Genomic DNA, 24,524 nt, shown 5'->3' with positions numbered 1-24,524 from the left:
TTAACTTAATTAAGAATTATAAGTCAGTATTTAGCTTAAGATTAATGAGATCAACTCAGTGAGCCCCTGGGATTCGATTTCATTTAAATATAATTTGTAGTAGGTAGCTTCTTGTACTTTTGTAATTACATTTTGTTATTCTTAGAAATTATGTTAAGTTAGTATAAAGGTCGTTGGTATTTGATTCACACTGTCTTCCTAGGAACGAACTGGTCGTGACGATATTAGACAGTAACAGCAAATTAATGCTACTTATTATTAGTAGATAGTGGTATATTCACAAATGGATTTTGTTTTTATATATTGTACTAAACAAAATCACATTTGCTGTATAGAACCACGAGAGTGCCAACCAGGAATATGAAGACTGTTTTTCTTCATTATATTTAAAAAATAAGTTACTAAACCCCATGTTATAAAGGCTTCTATATACATAATTAATTAATAACTTCCAAATGATTTCAATTGTGATATAGGTGTAAAATGTAGGAATTAATTTTATTAATTAAATATGTTAATATTTTTCATATTTCGAATAGATTTCAAAAAAAAAGAAGGTTCTCAATTCGGTTGTGTTTTTTTTTGTTTGTTACCTCATAACTCCGTCAGTTGTAAAGCATTGTGAAAAAATATTTTTAACATAAATGTTAATAGATCAGTTTTAAAGAAATTTTATCAAAATCGGTCGAGTAGTTTAGTTTTTACAACAGAATAATTTAGTTTCGCTACTCGTTTTTTCGTGGAATACAATCTTAATTATTCTTATTTAAATATTGAATGCGTGTTTAAATTTACTGAACTACTCAAATTAGGTTGTTAATGTATTGTGATATAGTTGTAAAAAATATATTGTTGCCAAAATAAATATTATATAATGAGCTTAAGATACGCACTCAAATTTTATTTGAGTGATTTTTTTGTTAAATTTAAGTATAAAAAAGTGACATATGAAAAACGACTTTAAAAGAACTGAGATGTGAATGTTGAGATGAATGTATGGTTTGACGAGAATGGATAAGATCAAGAATGAGTACATAAAAGGAAGTTCGAAACTGATAGAGAAATAATCGTTTTTCGTGTTTTTTTTTATAGGTTAAAATGGAATGATACCCCTGCCTGCGCTATCGGTATACGCTGGCGGGGCACCAGTAACACATGATAGATGAGGTTGAAAGTAGGCTAGTTGGCCTATCGTGACGAACTAAAGAAGGATTAACCATGTTGGTTTTTAGAGGAAACCACGTAGAGGTCGATTTGATAGGGTATATTGCTAGCAATGGAGCTTTTAGATCTCCATTACTAATAATCTCGCCCCCCCTTCCGGTTTGTCGTAGTATGGACATGTGATGCGCAGGGAAGTGGAGAATGTGGTACGTACGAATGGTCATAAGTGCAGGGTGATACCTAGAAGACGATGGATTGACTGTGTGAAAGATGACATGGCCAAAAAGGGAGTTAATAGTGAGATGACTGTAAATAGAGATGAATGGAAGAAAAAATATAGTATGCCCACCTTAAACAGGAAAAAGCAGGAGGAAGATGTATAAAATTTTATTCCATGTAATTAAGTGTTTATATATTAAAAAAAATTAAATAAAAAAATATACAAAAAAAAATTATTTGTCACAATAAACTGGTACCTTATGACAACTACTTATTGTACTTTACTTATTAAAAACACTTAACTTGAGTTTTTCCAGTAGGTAAAGTAATTACCAATATCAGAATTACTGCTCCTCCTTGCTCTCGTTGTTGTATTATATATTGTATGTGTTAGTACAATTACCGTGTTGTTGTAGAAAATTAAATTCAAAATACTCACATGAAACAGTAGCCATGTTATATTCCGATCAAGCAACCTAATTATTACACCAGGGTATACCTTGAAGTTACGCTCACTATAATGACTAGACTGGTAGCGGAGCGGTAGGCCGGGTCGTTGGGCTCACTATAGCATGGTTGAACACAACGATGGCTGGCTTAACCGTTATACTTGTGTCTTTTCTGTGTGTTCAAGAATATTGCTATTTATTATAATGTTTTATCAGAATGATCTTTGTGATAGTTACAATTATTAGAACAAATATCACATTGATAAAACTAGTTAGTTAATAAAAATGTTAAACTATCAAATGATCTCTAATGTACATAGAATATGCACTCAAATTTTATTTTAATAATTTTTGTTGTTGAATATAGGTGTAAAAATTTATTCCATGTTACTAGATATCTATACTTTAGTAAAATATACAGTGTTGTTGTAGAAATTTAGTTTCAAAATATTAACTTGAAATAGTAGCAACGTTATATTATACCCATTAAGATTAGGGAACCTAATTGTTACACCAGGTAGTTAGTACCTTGAAATTATGCTCACTATAATGATTTGACTGGTGGCGGCGCGGTGGGCCGGCTCGTTGGGCTCACTATAATTTGGTTGAACACAACGATAGCTGGCTTATCCGTTATATTCGTGTCTTTTCTGTGTGTTCAAGAATATTGCTATTTATTGTAAATTTTTATCAGAATGATGTTTGCTATAGTCACAATGACTATAACGAACATTATACTTAGAAAACTATTTAGTGATAAAAAATGTTTTACTGTCAAAATAAATGTAATACACGTAGGATACGTAATCAAATTATATTTTAATGAGCACTTTGTTGTTAAATATCAAAATTTATTCCATGTTACTAGATATTTATATATTGGTCCAATGTATAGTAGTTATTGTAGCAAAATTTATTTTAAAACACTCACATGTAACAGTAGCAGCGTTATGTTATACCTATTAAGATCAGGGAGCCTAATTGTTAGACTAGGGAGTACCTTAAAGTCAAGTTCACTGTAATGTCAAGACTGGTGGCGGCGTGGTGTGCCGGGTCGTTAGGCTCACTACAATATGGTTGAATACAACGATAGTTGGCTCATTCGTCATACTTGTGAACGGGTGATGCTTGTAAGATGTGGTCTAGTCAAGAATACTGCTACTGATTCTAAAGTTATATCATTGTATAGATTTATATATTTTTAAATAATTACTAAATCTTAATCATTGTTTCTAAAAATCAACAATTGCCTTTTTGGCCCATTTTTTCAGCTGAAACTTTAGAATAGGGCAGATACATAAATTACTATTTAAAAATGTTTATAATTAAGTTTATTTATTTAAAAAAACGATAATCTGAATGTTATTATATTTTATTATGTACAACATTAAAACTGGATTTAATAAATGTATCAATAGATAATACTTGTTGCCAATTGAAAATCTCGATGTTAGGTGTTGATGTGTAGAATGAAATAAATGTCTCAAACCAGAATGCATTTTTATTTATTCCAGAAAATAATCACAAATCGTACAAGCGGTATCTGTCTGTTTGACACTGTCTCAATAATCTTTACAAATCTGTTGCATTATTCTGTTGAACACAATTTTTTTTTTCAAATAATAATTTTGTGCGTGTTACATAGTATATAAAATTCTAAAGGAGAGTGCACAATGAAAGTTATTGAATATTGATATATAAAATCAATTGATAACAATATTAATTAAATTTGCTAATTTGAGCTTGATAACGTCTGATAAATAAAAATAAAATACTACTTGAATGTCTACTAACACATTCTTAGAAACAATTGAGCAGAGATTTCTTATACCGATATTCAAATTTGTAGCTACGCACTTGTAATATATGTAGACATTTCTTTTGAAAAGCATTCAATAGCATTATCATATTTTAATTCCAATAATTGAGAGGGTCATTCCGCTTTTCACCCTAAATCTATTCAAGAGGGTTCAATTCCTTCTTCAGCAAATAATGAATCAAGTCGTAAAATGCAAAACAACAAATTATGTTATATATTAATTCAAAAATTAATGACGCCCTCCAATATCTACTTTTAATTGAGATGTGAGTGATTTAATAATAAAACCTTTCGACTCGACTATATTAATTCACAATTTTGCTGAACTTATAGTAACTACTAGAACTAGAACTGAAATAATGTTTAACTACTAAATTACTCATACCTCAACTAAATTACTAGAGTAATCTCAATTATGCTTTTATTCTGAGTTATTTTTATATTAATTAGATACGGAATTCAGTTAATTATTAATCCTATAATCGGTACTGTACTAACTTACATATTTATAATGTAAACTACATAATGACGACAAAAAGAAATAAAAACCCACTTGAACATCTACATTTTATTTAATCGTGTAACTTGTTAATTATTAAAGAAGAACACATTGTTTGAACAATATTTAAATACTACAACAACTACATACTTGAACACTGATATATTTTAAGAACATTAATAAGTACTATGTATCCGCTAGTGTGCAATCTCCTTTAGAATCCTATTAAATAGTGTAATACAACATAATTTACGAATGTGCCACTGTCTATAGCAGTGAAATAAACATAATATATTAATAATAGTGCAAACACCAGTGTCGACTACCCTTTAAATTATGTACAGTCACCGGCAAAAGTATAATAACGTTACTCATGGTGTCCATCATTATCTATTGCTAATATCAACGATACAGCTAGGTACTTTTGTCGCGGACTGTACCTTAATCTTCGGGCCTTGTACAGACACGTTATACTTCACAATTACAATAATGAAATGTTACAAATTATAAAACATATTTGTTCACCGAACTGAGTTATCTACTTGTATACTTATTCAGTAAGTTGACTACATTTTGTAATAAACATGAAAATTATATATTTATATTTTGCAAACTAAAAGATAATCTGATTTAGTACAAAATCAGCTAGACATTACGTTTCTTATATTCTTATTCATTTATTATAGTCAAAACAACATTTAATAGCTAAAGTACAGAAATGATTTAACGTAAAATTAAATAACAAAAATATATTTACAATTTAGCAATAAATAATTACAAAAGAATAATAAGGAAAATGAATATTTATTCGTATAAAATAAAAGAATTGTCAATAACAGAATCTAAATAATTGAAAAATAAATTGAATCAGATTTTTATATTCCTATTGTAATTTGTTGTTAGTAAACATATTGGAATGAAATCACATAATAATATGATAGAATCCGCACTATGTATTGGATTCTTAATATAAGTGAATCTTACATGTAAATTATATATGAAGGTGAACAAAGTACATCGCAATCGGTCAACTTCCATTTAAGAATAATTCATAAATTAGAAATAATTATCTAATTAATTATTTATAAAGTCATGTCAACAATCTATTGTTCGTACACACACACATGGAAATTTAAAGAAAAATGATTCGACATTTGAAATTACAGAACGAACGATGTCTATGTGAATCGAGTATAGACATTCGATCGATTAAACCGAGTTACCGATTACGATGTACATAATTATAATTCTTTTACTAAAGTCCGTCATATAGATATGCCAATGGGTATATTATTTGTCAAATTGTTGAGTACATCGTATAGTTATGCATAAATTGATTATATACGTTAATAAATTAAAGCCATAGTTGTGATGAAAAAATATCATGTCTCGCACTAATTTCGTCGAGTTGAGGTGGTCACGTGTAAAATATACCTTTTAGATAAATCGAGGATTACGTACAAATTACAATTTAAAAAATGTATATAAAAGCAAAAAAAAAAAAATGTGATGTAACTACATATTTAAGGTCAATGGATTTTTACCTGCACGACTTTGCTTCATGTCAAATTTCATGATTTTAAGTCCACGGGAAGTACCTTAAAAGTTTTATTTCCCTTGTGAATGTCAAAATATACTATATAAACGGTCGTATCTATTGATTACGTCGACGTTTGAATTTATTTGTTCGATTGTTGAAGTTTGTTTTTTGCAATGTACCGCAAGAGTATTTGATACTGATTCCAGTTTAATACCTATTCGCACACGCGTTCCTGAGAAATAGGTCATGACAGACGGACAGACAGATGGATAACAATTATTATACCAGGTACATAAAAAAAGAAGTATTATTTTGAAATAGGTACTCAATAAATTGACATCAGATATCCTGTGACGAAACATCTATTAACAACGCCAGTAGCGAGATATACCTGCCTTGTATTTGATGATTTGGACTATAAATAAACATTACTTACAAGACTTAAAAATATATGAAAGGAAACAACACACAACAATAAACATGATCAAATCATACCTATTCAGTTACATTTTTACCACGATCAATATACTTTTTTTTTTTTTGTATTTTATAAATACATTATAGTATGGCAGTATAAAGTAATAACTTATTGAAAAGTAACATTTTTAAAATGTAGCAATTATATTAGTGTTACCATTACAATAACTATATTTACTGCCTATTAATATTTCAAGTCGACATCGTTGAACATTTTTTTGCATCTAATCATTATATTAGCACAAATATATCAATATAAAAAGACAACAGTGATCTCGACGGAGAATATTGAAGTGCTAAATCACTAAATTGTAACGTAATAATTGTAAATATTGATCAAAAACTTAGTAGCTAGTAACTGTATACTTTCAGATAAGTTATATTAAATTTAGTAAACATAGAAAACTCGTTACAAAACCGTCTACAAACAGGTATAGAACAGAACAAGCTACGAATAGATTACGCAAAAAAGATTTTGAAATTTCTAAATAGTACATCATCAAAGTTTTGCGGCAATTTTTTTAATTTATAATTTTTGCATACGGCAACGATAATATACCGTAAGATTGTTTGCCACTTATCTAAACAGCCTGGAGAAGTTCACACGTACTACTGAAAGTATATCGCTACCCACATATCCTATATCTATTAAAAATCAACCTACAAATTGTTAATGCAATTTATTATAACAAAAAAATATATATTTAATCAAATTCTTTGTTTTATTTTTATCAATCACGTAATATATTTTATTAATCACATAAAATAATCGTCAGCAATTAAAAATCGAATCGAATGAAAGGAAAACGTTTCTAAAAGTAGTTGTAGAGATTTGTTTTCATTCTTACGATGACGAACGAAATTTGAATGAATCATTTGTATCGGTGCATTTGGCTATATTTTTGGCTCTTAAAAGCGATAGCGTGAAATCTTTTTAGAAACGTCCACCTTGCATTGTGTATTGATATAAACTGTAATAAAATTACTATACCGTTACTGGTACGATTCATTATATAAAAAAAATAAACATAGGAATAATTGACCTACGCGTCCAATAAGGCATCGTCATCAAATACAACGACATATTCAATACTATTCTATGGAAACTTTACGCACATTTTGATCTGTGAACGGAACCTGCCAAACACTTATTGTCGACCGTATAAAATAAAAACTAGAAAACATTAAATGCATATCATTACCAAAATGGACCTGCAGACTGCAAGCTTCGTGTCACTAGTCAACCAGGATATTTGGTAACTATCGTTTATAAAAATAAATAAAGGATTGTTCACACAACGTCGTGTCTGAGGCATTCCTGCTCTGGATCATCAGGGCAGTACCAGGTCAGAGGCGTACATTCAATTAACCGTGTTCCTACATACATGTGTTATAGTGAAATCTGTGTCTTGTACATATAACATATTGATATGATTTTAAAAATTATAGCATTTACTAATACTTTGTATTCATTAATTATATATAAAACAATTCTTTTACACGATACAAAACTTCGTCATGATAGAGAGAGAACATCAATATCACTGGCGACAAGTGCATATGAGAGAGTGTTTTAGGGACACTGAGTTTTGGGTACGTTTGACATGAAGCTATGAGAGTCAGTTTGTACTAAATGCACACAAGCAATATTAACTTCATGCCTGAGTACTGAGGGGTTACGAAGCCGAAACTGTGTAAATGGTGCTTTAATACTGTAAAATCACCTTAGATAAGAAGATTCCGCATAATGGGAGGTAGCTATGAGAAGAAGAGATGGGGTGCTAGAGCGTTACTGACCTTAAAAAAAAAGCTTTTTTAAAGAGCCTTATATTTTAATAAAAAGGAAAATATATTTCATAAGCTATATGCGAAGGGAAAAATCTTCCAGGAAATAATATTATTTGATGATATATAATTATTGAAATTTATATCCGGTAGCTACCATATCTACCACTGACAAGTGACAGAAACCTTGCAGTTTACGCAGGTTCTCTTGTTTTTACTCAGCGATAATTATTAACACTAAGTTAAATTACCGACACAATACATTTACATAGTACACTAGCATAGTAATTACTTGATTCTTATTAATCACAACAGTATAATTGTGTACAATAAAAACGTCACGAGTTCATCGATTATGACTCCTAGCCAAGTTAAAGATTACTACATTAACAGCAATCATAGTACTAATGATTTGACACTCAATTATTGGGGACGCGAAATGATAAATTGTTAAATCAATATATAAATCAATAAGTTACGTATTAACAATAATTTTGACAAGGAAATCGCATTAACATAACGCAACTGCAACGTATAGATGTCGCCCGGATCGCCTGACACGTTAGGTCTAAGCCCTACTTAAATAGTTGGTGTATATCGTGGTGCATTATTTGAACAAGACATTCAGATAATCATTCGTACACACATTGATAAAAGATTTACTATCGGACGTTCGTTTCATACATCTTGCCTGTTATTAACAGTAGGTACATACATACATTATTACTGTAGTAGAACGTGGCAATTATTAATTCCATTGGGTACGTGAAGATAGAGCGAAATCCAAATTTACATCCTTTTAAGGGAGTGTTACATCAGTGAAACTAAGAATAAAGTGACGTGACCTAAAAAAATCGACAGGAATTTAGACTACCGTACTATATTGAAAACTTTATCGTTTTGCGACTCCTGTTTATTTGGGAAAAATATTACATTGAGCAATCAGCTATCGAGCAGTTTGAAACACTCGAATTTGTTTTGTTGTTACCGACAAATTTAAACAAATCCAATTACACTAATAGAATACCTTAAACGGATGTAAATCACTATGTTTCTATCCAAAAAACAAGATTACACAACCGTGCTTATCGAGGTAAATAGAGTGCAATAAATTCCAGCTGTGATCTTTTTCGACATAGTCATGTCAAACACGAATGTGACACAACCCATTTGATAATTCGAAACACGGTCCGGGTGCACTATACCTGTTATATCAACTTCAGTTCTACGTCAGTCTTCTCTCGATTGCTGAATCAAATGTGTCGATTAATTTCGATTAGATAAGCGATGTATATTATAATGCTTAGAAATTAAATATTAGCTTTTACAGTCTTCAAACAATATCCGTTTAGTCGTATCGTATTGTGTGCGTACCAGCGCACGCGTGTAGACACGTTCGAAATAGAGTGCAATTAAAAAACCATTTGAAGATTAAAAAATATAAACTACATACTGACCGTACAATAGAAAACGTCCGTTATATTTAAATGTGTGTATACGCTGCTTTACTTGAACTGTACTATACTATTTGAGATCTACTCGGAACAGTAAGCAATTACAGCGATTGATCTGAACAAAGTCAACGGTGTATTTAGCTATTATTGCCAATAATTGTACATTGCATGTCTATAGGTCACATAAGGGTGAGTACTGACCGCAAACATGTGCATGTAACCGAGCAACGTTACATTACATGCGCATGTAAAAGAGCAACGTTACATTACATGCACATGTAACCGAGCAACATTACATTACATGTACATGTAACCCAGCAAGGTTACATTACATGCACATGTAATCGAGCAATGTTACATTACATGTGCATGTAATCGAGCAACGTTACATTACATGTGCATGTATCCGAACAACGTTACATGTGCATATAACCAAGGAACGTTACATTACATGCACATGTAACCGAGCAATGTTATATTACATGCGCATGTAATCGAGCAACGTTACATTACATGTGCATGTTCTTGTCTTTATATAACATATTACTTATTGGTGTACCGCTCCTTAATCAACTGTTACACTACAAAGTTATACTCTTGAAGAAAACTCACCTTTAAGATGGATTTAGACTGAAAGTGTAAATAATCGTCATTCCTACTTTTTAATTTAAAAAAAAAGTTGGTACAAAGATCAATAAAGGAGTGTTCTTTCTTTTAGTCCAAACTTATTTAATTTAAATAATCATTACTTCCTTTACTTTTCCAATAGTTAAACGTACAAATATCAAATATAAGGAGCATACAGTCTACAAACCAACGCGCTTTCAGCTCTTTTTCTTTGTTTCAGTCTAAATCCACTCTTTCACAGGAACGGTTATGGCGAATACTCACCCTCGGATACAGTGTTAGTCCACGTACCAGGTTACATATTGTAGGCTATGTAAATGGCATCTATTTGGTCTGACAGGAAGCCGTCGCGGAGATGCATGCGTTGCTTCTCACCGCGCGAGTTAATTGGCACCACGCCCGGATCCACCACTACCACCACGCCGACGATCAAATGGTGCTCCTCAAGGACCGTATTGGTGACTAGCGGCACCAGGTTGAGGGCTTCGCTGTCATTACCATCCAACTCGACTACTACCACCAGCAAGTTTGTCCACGTGAAAACGGCGCTGCGGAATAAATTTCTACATGTATTATGTGCAAAAGAATTTTAATAGTAGAGTAGCAAATAAAAAAGGAGTTGTAAAATATGCTTATCAAAAAGTCAGGTCCTTTATGAGGTAAATAAAGAAAATAGAGTGCCAGTAGCCTGTATTCTACAATTCTGTTGCCTCATCCATTTTCATAGTTGGTCGAATGAACGCACTTTCAGAATACTACTGAGTTCTCTTTTAGATAAATACACAGTCACTACAAGTCAGTCCAAAACTAAAGTATACTCACCATTCTGCGATTTTCTTGTGGCACCTCATCACTGAATTCTCAATGTCAATGGGATGGTATCTCATGCCGCGCAGCATGATCGTCTCATCGAGTGCCCCCACCACGAACACAGCGTCGTGTGTGTCATGCGTGTCACTGCATAGTCCACTCATACTTCCGCAGGCAGATGCCAACGACTCAGTATCACTATCTCGCGCCATTAACGACGTGTCGTCACCGCTCGAGGCCGTGGTACTTATTTCTGTTCTCCTCAAAAACCCGAGGTACCCCGTCCTCGCGTACACCTCCCCTGTATTTCCCGTAACTAATTGAGCACTAAAATGATCGGCGTAGTCGCTCTCATCTCCATATATAGTGAAATACCCGCTCGCGTTGTGAGGTGACTGCACCCATATCTCCCCTAAATGCGAGTCTCCACATTGACCCTTCGTCTCAGGGTTGGCTGTTATAACTTTCACTCCAGGGAGAAGTTTCCCTGACTCCATCAAGCAAAGTGAATGTGGGCTACCGCGCTCGACCAGCGAAACCCGGTCGTTCCGCAACGCACGCAGATCGACGTACACTGTAGACGGTTCGGGACTAGAAGCGCCTTGCAAGCAAATAGCTATGTTCACACGGCATCCGAAAGACGTGGACACTGCTCTCGGACTTAAACCAAGAGCTGAAAACAACTTTGAGAAAGAATTGGTCAAGTTTATACGTGGTCGCTCTTCAGCGACAACTACACATGTTCTCACGCAAGCCAGGTTGATGCCTTTCGATTTAAGCTGATTGACAGAGCTGCCTAAACCTTTGGTGCATAATTCCATTACTCCATAAGAACAGAACGTGTCACGAACTTTGTATTGAGAGACGGCGCTAAGCCAGAGCGCAGGGTTGATTTCAACTTCAGACGGTGGAATTAAAATCGAATGGTGGCCGGAGTAAATGCTGCTCAAGCACCATAGAGCGAATCCGAGGCCACAGTACGGGTCTAGACAAAGAGCTATGTGGCGAGATGGGTACAGTTCACAAGCTATCTTCATAGAGCGACAGAGCGAGGTGACCGCAGCATGAGACATCTTGATACCGGCGAGCATTCCAGTGGTAGACACGCTAAAGTCCAGATATGCGAGCATCTCCGCTGTGGGTGCTCTGTAGAGGATCGGCAATTTTTTCTTAGGCATATCGTCAGTATCTAGCGTGATGGGCCACGCTTTGCTGTCGAGAACATTGCTCGCCTCTTTGGAGCGGAGTAGTTTTATCACAGATTGATTGGAGAGGACTAGTGTAGCTTTGCTGACATCGACGATCATCCTGACCGTAGGCAGTGTGGTGTGCAAGTTCTGCGGGTGAGGCGGACGGATGGTAACCGGCACAGCGCCGACGTAGAGACAACCGTAGAACGCGCATATGAGATCAAGCCCCGGAGGGAATATTAATGCGACGTGGTCTCCTGTATTGACTCTCCCTTTCTCTAGAAGCAAGTTGCCGATTCTCTCAGCCTTTTTGTGTAGTTCCGCACACGTGAGCACTTTGGAAACGGTCCCTTTGGAATTGAGCAATGTGAATATCACGTGGTCTGATGTACTTTGAGCTCGCCACCGTAAGATCTGCGATATAAATTGGTACTGCAAGAAAACAAGAAATCGAGTTAGAGTTGACATACAAAACAGATCAGTTTACGTAAATGGAAATGCAAAATGTCCTTACTTTTCTAGCAGCGTCAGAGTCATCTGTGTATCCCATATCACGGCCTTGAGCAGAAGCCAAGCGGTTGCCCTGAACTAGATTTCCAACAATAACAGATGCCGGGCCCACATCTGCAAATAAAAAAATATTATCTAGAGGTCCTTTATTTCTATGCAGTCAATTTTCAAATAACAGGATGTAAGTTGTTCAACAAAGCAAAAAAATATTAGACACAACAAAAGTATAGGGTTAATTCAAATTAAGATTATAGTACCGGAATGTATCTCCCTCGGTTTCGGCAGGTTGGTAACACACGTGTGTGGACACATAAGCACATTAGCCGGATGCAGCGTGCCTTCTAGAAATCGTCTCTTGCACTCGCTCAAATGTATACCACCCAGAGGGGTTTTGGGTAAGTAGTTTGGTTGGACGAGCGCAAGGCAGTAAATGCCCACTTGGTGGATCGAATCTACCGCTTGAAGTACGCGTGACATCCATTGGAATGACTGTGGGAGAAAATAAGCGTATTAATTCCATTTGCAGTAGGAGTCTTCGTGAATGAAGACCGTTAATTAATAAAGAGCGCGGTATGTAGCACTCGCGGTACTGAGAACTGTACGTTCAGCCAAGACTGGTGCAGATAATATCTTAACTGGCGACACTAAGTTTTATGTTTAGCTTAAATTGATATTGCTGTCTTGTCTATTTCTGTCATAAAACAGCAGTATATGAATTGTGTAATAAGTAAGAAAATAACCACTGTAGTAACCGATAAGCGAAATAACCCTAATTCGCGAGGAGAGATAGTATGTGAGGGGTACACTATACATGTCTTGTGTAGTCATGTCTTATATACATGTGTTGTGATGTCCACACTCTCTGCTCATGTTTGTAGAAGGGGATTATTACTTTCTATTAGGTAGACAGAAACCGTTGTTTTATTCTCCAAATGTGTCTCTTTACCATTAGTCTCGGTTACCAGTCTCAGCTTTGCCATCAAAGCTGTCACCCAGATAAAAAATGTCTAAGAAGATTAAAAATGATAATAAACTAGACCGTATTACACAAAAAATATTACAAAAAAATTTATAATTGTGTTTCCTGTGACACTATTTAAAGAATCACTAATTAGATTTTATAAAAAAAACACACACCTCTTAGAGGCTTGAATCTTGCTCAGAACGACAATGTTGAAAGCCCTAGTTTTAAAAGCTACTTACCTCTTCTTCGCCACAATCGGGCCGTTGTTCTGCCACTATGCAGATCCTCTCATCACGAAGCACCCTCACTGAGAACACCGCTATACGTCCTCTGTATATAAACTTCATAGGTTCCACAGCTAGTACCGTAGCGATAATGTCATCCATGTTGTGTTTGCGTCCTGTTACCGTCATCAGGCCATCCCGGGAACCACATACGAAGACCAGGCCTAATGGGGACATCATTACAAATTATTGTTATATCACTACATAGTATAAAACAAAGTCGCTGTCGCTGTCTGTCCATCCCTATGTATGCTTAAATCTTTAAAACTACACTACGGATTTTTAAGCGGACTTTTTTTAAATAGATAGAGTGATTCAAGAGGAAGATTTGTATGCATAATACATGTATAATATTGTAGAGAAACACTGATAATTTTAGAGATTTTTAATGTGATGTGATGTAATGTGCACCCGTGCGAAGCTAGGGCTGGTCGCTAGTAAATAATAAATGAATTACAAAACAAAAAATTTACATTTAATTTTATTATTTTTATGACGTTTTTATGTTTCACAACGTTTGACGTGCTAAAAAATAAAGCAAAATCGTAATGAAAGATTTTTTAAATCGAATATATTTAGGAATTCATCAGATCAGCCGTTAGCTGCCCACTGCTGAACATAGACTTTCCCCATAAAGAGGAGGTTTTGCCAGTAGTCGTCACGCTTGGCAGACGGTTGACAACCGCAGTCAGGCTTTGGTGATGTTTCAAAAGGGACGCTGCTGGCTATTCCTCGACCAGTATATTCGGTAATTGCTTTTTATATATAGTATGCGGTTCCTTGGCCCAGACTAGACAAACATTTAATAACAAATACACGTCATAATATAAAAACTTACCGCCTGGTCCTAAAAAGCCGAGTAGACCGCTTCTCACGTAGTGTTCTTCACCTATTGGCTCTCCATCCGAGTCCAGGGGTCTTACCCTAAACACAGTGTTAGTAAGACCCGGGAGACCCCAGTATCCTGAACCGGTGGCACCAGAAAGTACACAAATCTCGCCAACTTCATCCGTTTTACATAGGAAAGCGGGTCCTTCCATTTTCACCACTACTATAACGCCTGTTGGACAATAAGCATATGTAAAGTATAAAGGAAAGCCGGAGATAGCCAGATTTATATGAACTTCATCATCATCATCATATCAGCCGTTAACTGTTCACTGCTGAACATAAGCCTTCCTCACCAGGGGAGTTTTGCCAGTAGTTGACAGGCGGGTTAGCAACAGTCTCTCTTTTAAATCGTTACTTAAAGCTTATCTAGGTTTTTAGTTATGATTTAAAAGGGAAGCTGTTGCCCATCCAACTACAATTAGTTCCCTTAGTCGCGTGTTACGACACCCACAGGAAAGGAAGGGGTAGCCTATTCTAAGCCAGGATCACAGTGCGAATATGAACTTAATCCTTATTAATCCTGTAATTTATTAGAGTTGTAATAATTCAGTCGTATAACTCTTGGCTGCGGGTCCTAAGATCCTTAAATCGAAGCCCAGCCTTGATCTCAGATTTTTAAATTCAATAATGTAGTATTTAAGAGTAATTTCACTTGCTTCTTGTTTCCAAAGTCATATAAAACCGTCATTAAACAAGTTACATCACATACCATCGTGTATAATGTGGGCGACCTAAAAACTTGACACCAGGACACGTTACCTAAACGCTAATAGCATTTTTGTAATTTAGTATGTTAAAATTTTGTTAACAATTCTTTTTTTTAATTTAGAAATTAATAGATAACACTGTAATATGCCGTTTCTTTAACAAATTCAAAATAAATATCTAAAAGTGTACAATACTTACATGAAGGCATCACCTGCCCGCAGTCTTGCAGTGTGAGCGATGTAAGCGAGTTCTCAGCATCCACTCTCACTACGCCATAGGACAGGCCTGACATTGACAGCACCCCGCGGCCGGCAGATGACCCCCCTCGACCGGCACGTCGCACGCATACAGTTAGGGACTCGCTACTACAAGCGCAGGGGCAGATCGCGTCGCCTCGGACACCTGACGTGATTACGGTATGAAATAAGAGCGACAGTTATTTTCGAGAATAATATTATCAAATAATAAACAAATATATTTGTTTGTAATATTTTATTGTACAGTAAAGTTTTAAATTATAGGATACAGAGTTCTTAAGAAAAGAATGAGTACAAAGGCGGCTTATTCCATAAAAGGGATTTCTTCCAGTCTACCTTTGAATGTCTGATAGAAATTGTGAATTGGCAGAGACAAAAAAATAATAAAAAAAAAATAGAAAAATAGTAGGCGTTACAGCTATAACACAAGCACAACATTGATACAAGAATATAATGAAAATTTAAACAAACGAATAATTGATTCGAACATAAGACATTTTGCTGAAGTCCAATAGTAGTTCAAATAAAAAAATCTAATTATTTAATTGAATGTTTTGATTTATTATTAATAGCATATAATACTTCTATGATATATCAACAAAGTTTACTTTTTTTTTATTCAGTTCTATTAATGATTAATACACAGGTCGAACTTAATTCCTGATGTTAATTACTATCAGTCGACGCTAAACAGAGGGAGTAAAAGAAGCTACATTGGACTAATGAAAATACCTAATTAATCAATATACAGTAAAAACTTCTTATTCACGCTTACTTTATTCGCCAATTAAAAGATTGCGGCAAAATTCCTATATTCGCGGATCTAATCAGTACATATAAAAAAATATCGGAATCGCGTTGGTACATAGACTAGTAAAAAAAAAATAGACCTTATTACAATTATACCCAAAGTATGTTGTCAGATGCTATTGCCGCTGTATAAATAGTTCGGCTTTCCATTTTCACTGTTTCTGTACGGTTTTACAAAACGTATACCTCGCGAATAAAGAGATTTTACTGCAATCTAAAAAACTTGTTAATTATTAAAAAATAAATATTTTTAATAGATAACGCACAATGTTTGTTAAGATAATGCATATGCATATAAAATAATACCTACAAGAATGCATACATATACACACCTATATAAGATATAGCGGTGAAGATAGATCGGAATGTAACTCACTTCATTAGGGAGAACAAGTTGGGGGTCAAATAAAAGCGAGAGTAAATCGCTTCATTATGGAAACAAGTTAGGGGGGAATCAGATCGAGAGCTAACACATTGCAATTAGGGCAATGAATGGGGTGAAGTTAAATCGAGAACTGATTTTCTTATGCGAATAAGACAGGGGTGCTGTTTGCACATTATTCACTTCTTTTTTAGGAATGATTACTGTCATATAAACATACTTACACACATCAAAATATGCAATTAGAATTAAGACTTCATTCTTAGAATACAAACATATTTGTACGATATAAAGAGTGTTTCAATAGAGCTTAATGAAAAGGAAAACAAATTTTGATAGAATTATGAAACATTATGTACATAAAATTAGTGATGAATTGAAACATTCAAATCAATTAATGGACTGTCAAGGCTGAAACAATTATTCCTTTGTTTACACTAAGCTCCGTTGAAACAGACTATACTGCTACAATACTACTACTACGCTACTATTGCTCAAGATGTTTATAGCACAAGTATTGGGGTATTCGAACTATTTATCGGAAACAGTTTAATTACCTTTGGTTTGGAACACGGAGAGAAACTGGTCACATGACGACAAGGACCAGGGGTTGGCGCCGTCCGCCACCAACAGCATCCGGAGCGAGCTGAGTGAGATCTCCTTGTGGTCACGGGTGGCCAGCAGTCCCCAATGCAAGTCACGGGATTTCACAATTGCAATTGATGCCCTATGGAAACAAATAGTAAATTATAATGCTGATCCCATTAATTCAATTTATCATCATCATCATAACAGCTTTTAACTGTCCACTGCTGAGCATAAGCCTCTCCCTAAGAGAGTCTTGCCTGAGTAGTTGCCACGCTTGGATGGCGGATTGGCAACCGCAGTTAGGCTTTGGAGATGTTTTAAAAGGGATGCTGCTGTTCATCCCTCGCCCTCACTTAGTCGTCTCTTACGACACCCACGGGAAAGGAAGGGGTGGCTTATTCCATGCCGAGACTACACGGGATTAATTTATAATATAAATAAAATTATAACGTATTATATTTCAGGAAACAAGGACTATATGAGTATTTAGAGAGGGATCAGAATTCTCAATTGTGTTTGTTACCTCATAACTTCATCAGTTATAAACCGATTTGGAAAATTCTTTTTAGACATGAGAAGACAATATACTTACAAGATTAGTTCTATTGAAATTTTATCAAAATTGGTTCAGCAGTTTTGAAATCATAATAACTGGTTTTGCCAAAATTAAAAAAAGCTATTTTTTGAGGAATATAACTTAAAATTATAGATGGTAATGGAATGGTAACCCCGGCTGAGCTATGAGCGTATAATGGAGGGACACCAGTAAGAAATGATATGAAAATACGAAAGCAGGTCAGTCAACCCATTGTGATGAATTCATCGAGAATTAACCATGATGGTTTTTAGGAGGAACCGTGCGGCAGCTCACAAGTACCGATATAACAAACTCTTGGGGTGGCCGGGTGCCTAATCCTAAATCAAGAGAGGAGCTTTCAGCTATGAGCAAATACATGTCTGACACAATGTGCCTTTTTAAGAGGTCAGTCCCCCCCTGTCCCTTTCCATCCTCTCGGAAAATATTAAATACGCCAATGCTCAGGATCCAATTAATTAAAACATTATAATAGCCTCAAAATTATGTCAGCTAAAGATCAACAGCACGAGAATAATATTTGAAAGTTTTCAATAGGCCATGTACTTAAAAGGCATCCTGTCAGGGCGGCAACGAACAAGGGGAAGATTATATTGTGTTTCGGTCATCGCATTGACGAAATGCCTTAGAAGAGGCGCTTGTTCATCAATTGCTCATAATTAATGATCTTAATAAATTGATAAATAATCTTATTCATTAATAATAATAGGAGCGTAGACTGTTAATTAAAAGGTATTTAAGGAAAATTATTTACATACAATTTTTCTTCGTTCATGTTATTTTAAGTTATTAATTATAAAATTGCATATTTCAATTGACTTAATAAAATGGAGGAGGTTTTCGATTCAGTTGTATTTCTTATGTTTATTACTTCATAACTCTGTCATTTATAAAATTTGGAAAAATAGTTTTCTTATCTGAAAGGATATACTCTCAGATAGGTCTCATTAAAAATTATATCTAAATTAATTCAGTAGTTATTAAATCAAAATGCTCAATTGTAACAATACAATAATTATCAGTTTCATTTTCATTAAGTGTCGTATTGTTATTGATAGATAGATAGATAGATACTCTTTATTGTTTCCTCCAAAAGATTACAATAGTAAACTTATTATAAATATATAATAATTACAAGAAATAATCACAATGAGAAAACAATGGGCGACCTTATCGCTAAGAGCGATCTCTTCCAGGCAACCTTTGGATGGAGAGGAGTAATTATAAACAATTTGGTAGGAGGCACGATGAAAAATTTTGTATGATGTAATACATATAATAATATAAAAATTATCCCTACTCATTATTATATATATATATATATATATATATATATATATATATATATATATATACATACATACATACATACATACATACATTGATACTATGACATTATGTTGATAAGCATATCAGTATTATTATCGTTTTTTTTTTTCTTCGACTAGCAACACCAACGACAGTTGTCATTTTCAGCTGGCCGTAATAAATAAATAATTTTTAATAGTCTATCACACGAATATTATATTTTCGACATCGTTATTAGTGATATAATAGTGCAATAAGTGTCGATTGTTGTTTGTGTACAATTTGGTAGTGTATTATTTGCAAAAATCGACATTAAAATAGTGCACCGGCCATCTGTCAAACTTCTTTCGTTGGTAAACAACTAATTTTAAAACTATTTTATAGCTATTTGTTGGACTTATTCAAAGAATTTCATAATATATACAAGTTTTATAGAAAATATTCACATCAAGTTAAATTGATATTAATAATTGTGAAGTTCAGTTGTTGCGTACGTCGAAGGAAAAAATATACCCACAAAATATATTGTAAGTAATTTTATGTTTTATATTAATGTAATTTGAAGGAAAGGAGCACAATCTAATTCCATTTACTTAATCTTGTAAAATATAGGTCGTATAAATATACCTAACAAAAATTATTCAAAATTTTAACACATAAAATAAGTAAGGTTCAGTTGCTGTTCTCGTTGTGATACTTTTTTTAGAAATAACTCACTTCACTCTCCCTAGTAACTATTCATATATTCAATAATGTCACTATCTACCCGTTCCACAACTGCACGGCAGACAGAGATGAAGCTTAAAGTGGCCCTACAAGAACTTCAGGCATCCAAAGATCTCAGTGACAAGTTGATCAGGGAGAGAGAAGAGAGTGAAGATGAAATTTTAAAAATTATAAATAAAAATACCCAATTAAAATCAGAATTGTCAGAACTTCATAATAGCCATCAGGAAGTTATTGAGCAGCGGGATCAGCTTCAAGAACTAATAAGTAGCTTTCATCAATGTAGTGACATTCATGAGCAAGCCTTGAGGCGTATCACTGAATTGGAACTTGAGTTAAAGCAGGCATATTCTAAAATCAATGATCTAGACACAAGATTGGAATCTCAACAAAGTAATGAGATTAGTAATTTATATGAGGAACTTATTAGTGTTGACTGTGTGCCTCCTTCTACTACAGTTCCATGCACCCATCCTGTTGTAATTGACCTTACTAGTGATACATCACCTAAATTAGGCAACTATAACAGTAATATTTGTATGTTGAGTAATAATAAATTTAAAAAATATTTAAAACTAAAAAAGTTTATAATTAAGAATCGGAATATATTAAATAAGCGTTGCAAAAAGGGACAATTATTGAAAAAAAAACACTTTGAATAATTTAAAATTGCATGATTACATTAATAAGTGTAATAATAAGTTAATGGAAAGCCAAAAGTTATATGACATTGATACAGACTACCTAACTTCAAAAATCAATAGTTTAGAATCTTCGCTTCATGATTTAAATACAAAGTATATTATCTCTCAGAAACAAATCCAGGAGCATATTTTAGCAATGGATGATCTGATTGATGTCAGTAAATACAATGCTGACCGTTTTGAGTCGTTGACTAAGCATTGTACATGTAATCACACAAATATATCAAATAATAATTCAGTTGTAACTGTGCTGGAAAATGAAGTTCAGGGTGTTTGTGCCAGTGACTGTAACCCTAAGAGTAGCACAATGGTGTTCTCTGACAGAATAGGCTGTAACTTTGGGTCTATTTTGAAGTATCATCTTAAGGGTGATTTATTAAACTACTGCATGCCAGAAGCATCATTTACACAAATAATAAATAAAATTAAGTCTACGAAAATGAACAATATGACCACAATTGTGTTATTTTTTGGTAATAGTATTCAATTAAATAGGCAGGATGTAATTAAAGGAATTGAATATTTATTACAATTAAATGTGTATAAGATTGTATTGTGCGCTTTTCCTTACACAAATAGACATTTTCATAAAAAAATTAACAGTAAGGTACATTACCTGAATAACTTATTACATACATTGACATGTCGTCATAGTGACATTTTGACATTTTTTGATACTAATAGTTTTATTAGTGATTTTTATTTGACAAAAGATACAATGTATCTTTCTAAATCATCTAAAAATAAAATAGCCACTTTAGTGGCTTATAATATTGACTACATGAACAGTTTACATGGTAAACTTAAACATAAAAATGCTGACATAACAGATAATTCTATTAATATTTGTGACATAAGGACTATGACTGCAGATTTAAACTGCTCACAAAGACAAAGGGAAAGCAATCAGAATTAATAATTGTTCATCAGAACATACAAAGTTTTCCCGGCAGCGAGTTAATTATACAATTATTTTTAGAAAAGTATAATATTGATATTGTCTGTTTCACAGAACACTGGCTTAAAGAAAGCAATATGATGTTCAATTTAAATAATTATAACGTTGTCAGCTGCTTCAATCGAAAGTCAGTTAACAGAGGCGGGTCTATGATAATTGCAAGAAATAATATTAAAGTAAAGGAACGTGCTGACATTGTTAGACTTTCTATTGAGTGTTGTATAGAATTATCTTGTATAGAACTAGAAAATTATATCCTTATATGTGTGTACAGGCCTCCTAATAGTGATTACAATGTTTTTGAAGGGGTGATGGAGGATATTTTAAAAAAAGTATTTAATAGTATTAAAAAAATTATTGTATGTGGAGATTTTAACGTTGATATTCTTTGTAACACACCCACATGTACAAAATTTATTAGTTTATTTCAGTCGTTTGATTTATGTCATATCTTTCATGAACCCACTCGTGTAACTGCCACGTCTGCTACTTGTCTTGACAATGTTTTTTGTAACTGCGAGTATACAGAAAAATTCATAATAAATAAACTTCCTTCAGATCACTGTGGTCAAGTTGTTAAGTTTAGCAGTCAAATCAATAAAGTCAACAATAATAAAAAATCAAAAAGACAAATAAATGTTTACAATATTAATAAATACAAAAGCGCGATTAAAAATAAATTGGATTTGCTGTTACAATCTAGTAATAATCCTGATTATCTTTACACCAAGCTAATTAATATTTTATCCGGAGAATATGAACAATTTTTCAAGAAAAAAGAAGTTCATGTTAAATCTAAATTCACGGAATGGGCAACAGTAGGAATACTTAAAAGTAGAAATATTTTGTTTGATTTATACGATCAAAAAAAATATCGATTTGATGACAAATTCACCACTTATGTAAAAAATTATTCTAAAATTTTTAAAAAAGTTTGTATTATGGCTAAGTCTAATTATTTTAATAAACAAATTAAGCAGTCTTCTGACAAAATTAAAACCATCTGGAGCATTATAAATAAAGAAACTGGAAGATCTAAAATAGCCTGTAATCAATTTACATTAAATTATGATAATAAATTAATATCAACAACAAAAGATGTAGTTAATATTTTTGAAGATTTTTTTGCTAATATTCCGATTGATATTACATCTTCTCTGGACTCATCTCAATCTCGAGCAAAAAAATTACTAGAGACTAATATCGGTTGTTGTTCTTTAAGATTTAAATTTTCACATGTTAGCCCCTTTCATATCATAAAAATATTCAAACAGCTAAATTTAAAAAATACGGAAGACCTTTGGGGCATGTCTGTAAAAGTAGTTAGTTCTTTCATAGATATTGTTGCTCCATATCTAGCCACTATTTTTAATAAATGTATTGATAATGGCGTTTTTCCACATTTAATGAAATTTAGCAAATTAATCCCACTATTTAAATCAGGAGATAAATTTGAGCCAGGGAACTATAGACCTATATCTATTTTGCCAGTTCTAAGTAAGGTGTTTGAAAAGATAATGTTAAATCAAATGTTACATCACTTCAGGGTTAACGGACTGCTTCACAGTCAGCAATATGGTTTCACCGCCGGCAAGTCTACCACATACGCAGGTGTTGCGCTAGTGACACATATTTTCGAATCTTGGGAGAGGTCACAGGATGCACTCGGAGTTTTTTGTGACCTATCAAAGGCATTTGATTGTGTGGATCATAAAACGCTTTTGTACAAGCTCGAACATTATGGTATAAGAGATAATGATCTAAAATTAATGAGAACTTATTTAGAGGATAGGGTTCAAACTGTAGATATTGACGGTGTAAAATCTAAGGGAGCTAATATTAAGATGGGCGTTCCACAAGGGTCAATTAAAAAGAGAAAGGGGCCTAACCCCTTTCTCTTTTTAATCTACATAAATGACCTTCCCTTTATGGTAGTCAGTGCTTTAAAGACTCAAATATCCTCACAGTTACTTCACAATACATTTATGAAAATATTATGTATACACGGAAGAACTTAGAGAGTTTTAAAAAACTCAAAGACTGTACAAGTAGAAACTTACGCAATATAAATAAGCTTATTTTACCTAAATGCCGTCTGCACAAAATCAGTAATTCATTCTATGGTAATTGCATAAGATTTTATAATAAACTGCCGGAATCTGCATTAAATCTGACAGAGAGGCAATTCAAATCTTATATTAAACAATTTTTATGTAAGAAAGCCTATTACAGGATAGACGAATTCATAGATGACAACATATCAAGTAAATAATTAGTTTATTAGCATACAACGTTATAATTTTATTTTCTCATTGCTTTCTTGATTTAATTGATTAATTTTAGAAATATGAAAGCGTAGCGGTTTTTTGTATTAATTGCCGCATGCATTCTTATGTAAAATGTGAATACTATAACTATCAGATGGCAATTGTGAGTAGCTTTGACGTGGTCTAGTGTTTTGAGTAGTCATGCTCACTAAAATGTCCAGACTTGTGGCGGCGTGGTGGGCCGGGTCATTGGGCTCCCTAAATTATGGTCGAGCGCAGTGATGGCTGGCTCATCCGTCATACTCGTGAACGGGTGCTGCTTGTAGGGACTGGTCTGCTCTAATCACTATGACTGATTTCCTCTTATTAATTGTTTAACCAGTTGGTTATGTATTCAATATTTTTTTTTCTTTTTGAGTATTTAATTGAATTAGTGCTAATTGGTGGTTTGTATTCACACAATTAAACTTGAAAATGTAAAGTAATAATAAAATTATTTAAAAGAGCAACACGCAAGTTTCTTGCTCGTTCTTCTTGTG

At 33.6% G+C, this 24,524-nt stretch overlaps 1 protein-coding gene across 4 annotated transcripts in view; it reads right to left on the bottom strand.

The window, feature by feature from the left end:
* Window positions 1-3,315: 3,315 nt before the first annotated feature.
* LOC113520341 (disco-interacting protein 2) overlaps window positions 3,316-24,524 on the bottom strand; it is a 146,772-nt gene continuing 125,563 nt past the window's right edge. For all 4 annotated transcript variants that reach the window (XM_031911431.2, XM_052895475.1, XM_026905656.3 and 1 more), the window contains 8 exons: window positions 17,397-17,566; window positions 15,589-15,792; window positions 14,630-14,851; window positions 13,747-13,955; window positions 12,801-13,032; window positions 12,548-12,657; window positions 10,856-12,465; window positions 3,316-10,581 (listed from right to left, as the gene is read on the bottom strand). In XM_031911431.2, the coding sequence (XP_031767291.1) occupies window positions 10,329-10,581; window positions 10,856-12,465; window positions 12,548-12,657; window positions 12,801-13,032; window positions 13,747-13,955; window positions 14,630-14,851; window positions 15,589-15,792; window positions 17,397-17,566 (3,010 nt within the window). In that variant the 3' untranslated portion in view covers window positions 3,316-10,328. The remainder of the gene's footprint in view (window positions 10,582-10,855; window positions 12,466-12,547; window positions 12,658-12,800; window positions 13,033-13,746; window positions 13,956-14,629; window positions 14,852-15,588; window positions 15,793-17,396; window positions 17,567-24,524) is intronic.

Source organism: Galleria mellonella, unplaced genomic scaffold (assembly GCF_026898425.1).
Source record: "Galleria mellonella isolate WM207_F2 unplaced genomic scaffold, CSIRO_AGI_GalMel_v1 utg28, whole genome shotgun sequence".
Taxonomy (NCBI): Eukaryota; Metazoa; Arthropoda; class Insecta; order Lepidoptera; family Pyralidae; genus Galleria; species Galleria mellonella.
The sequence above is the reverse complement of the archived record's forward strand: the minus strand, read 5'-3'. Positions and strand labels throughout refer to the sequence as shown.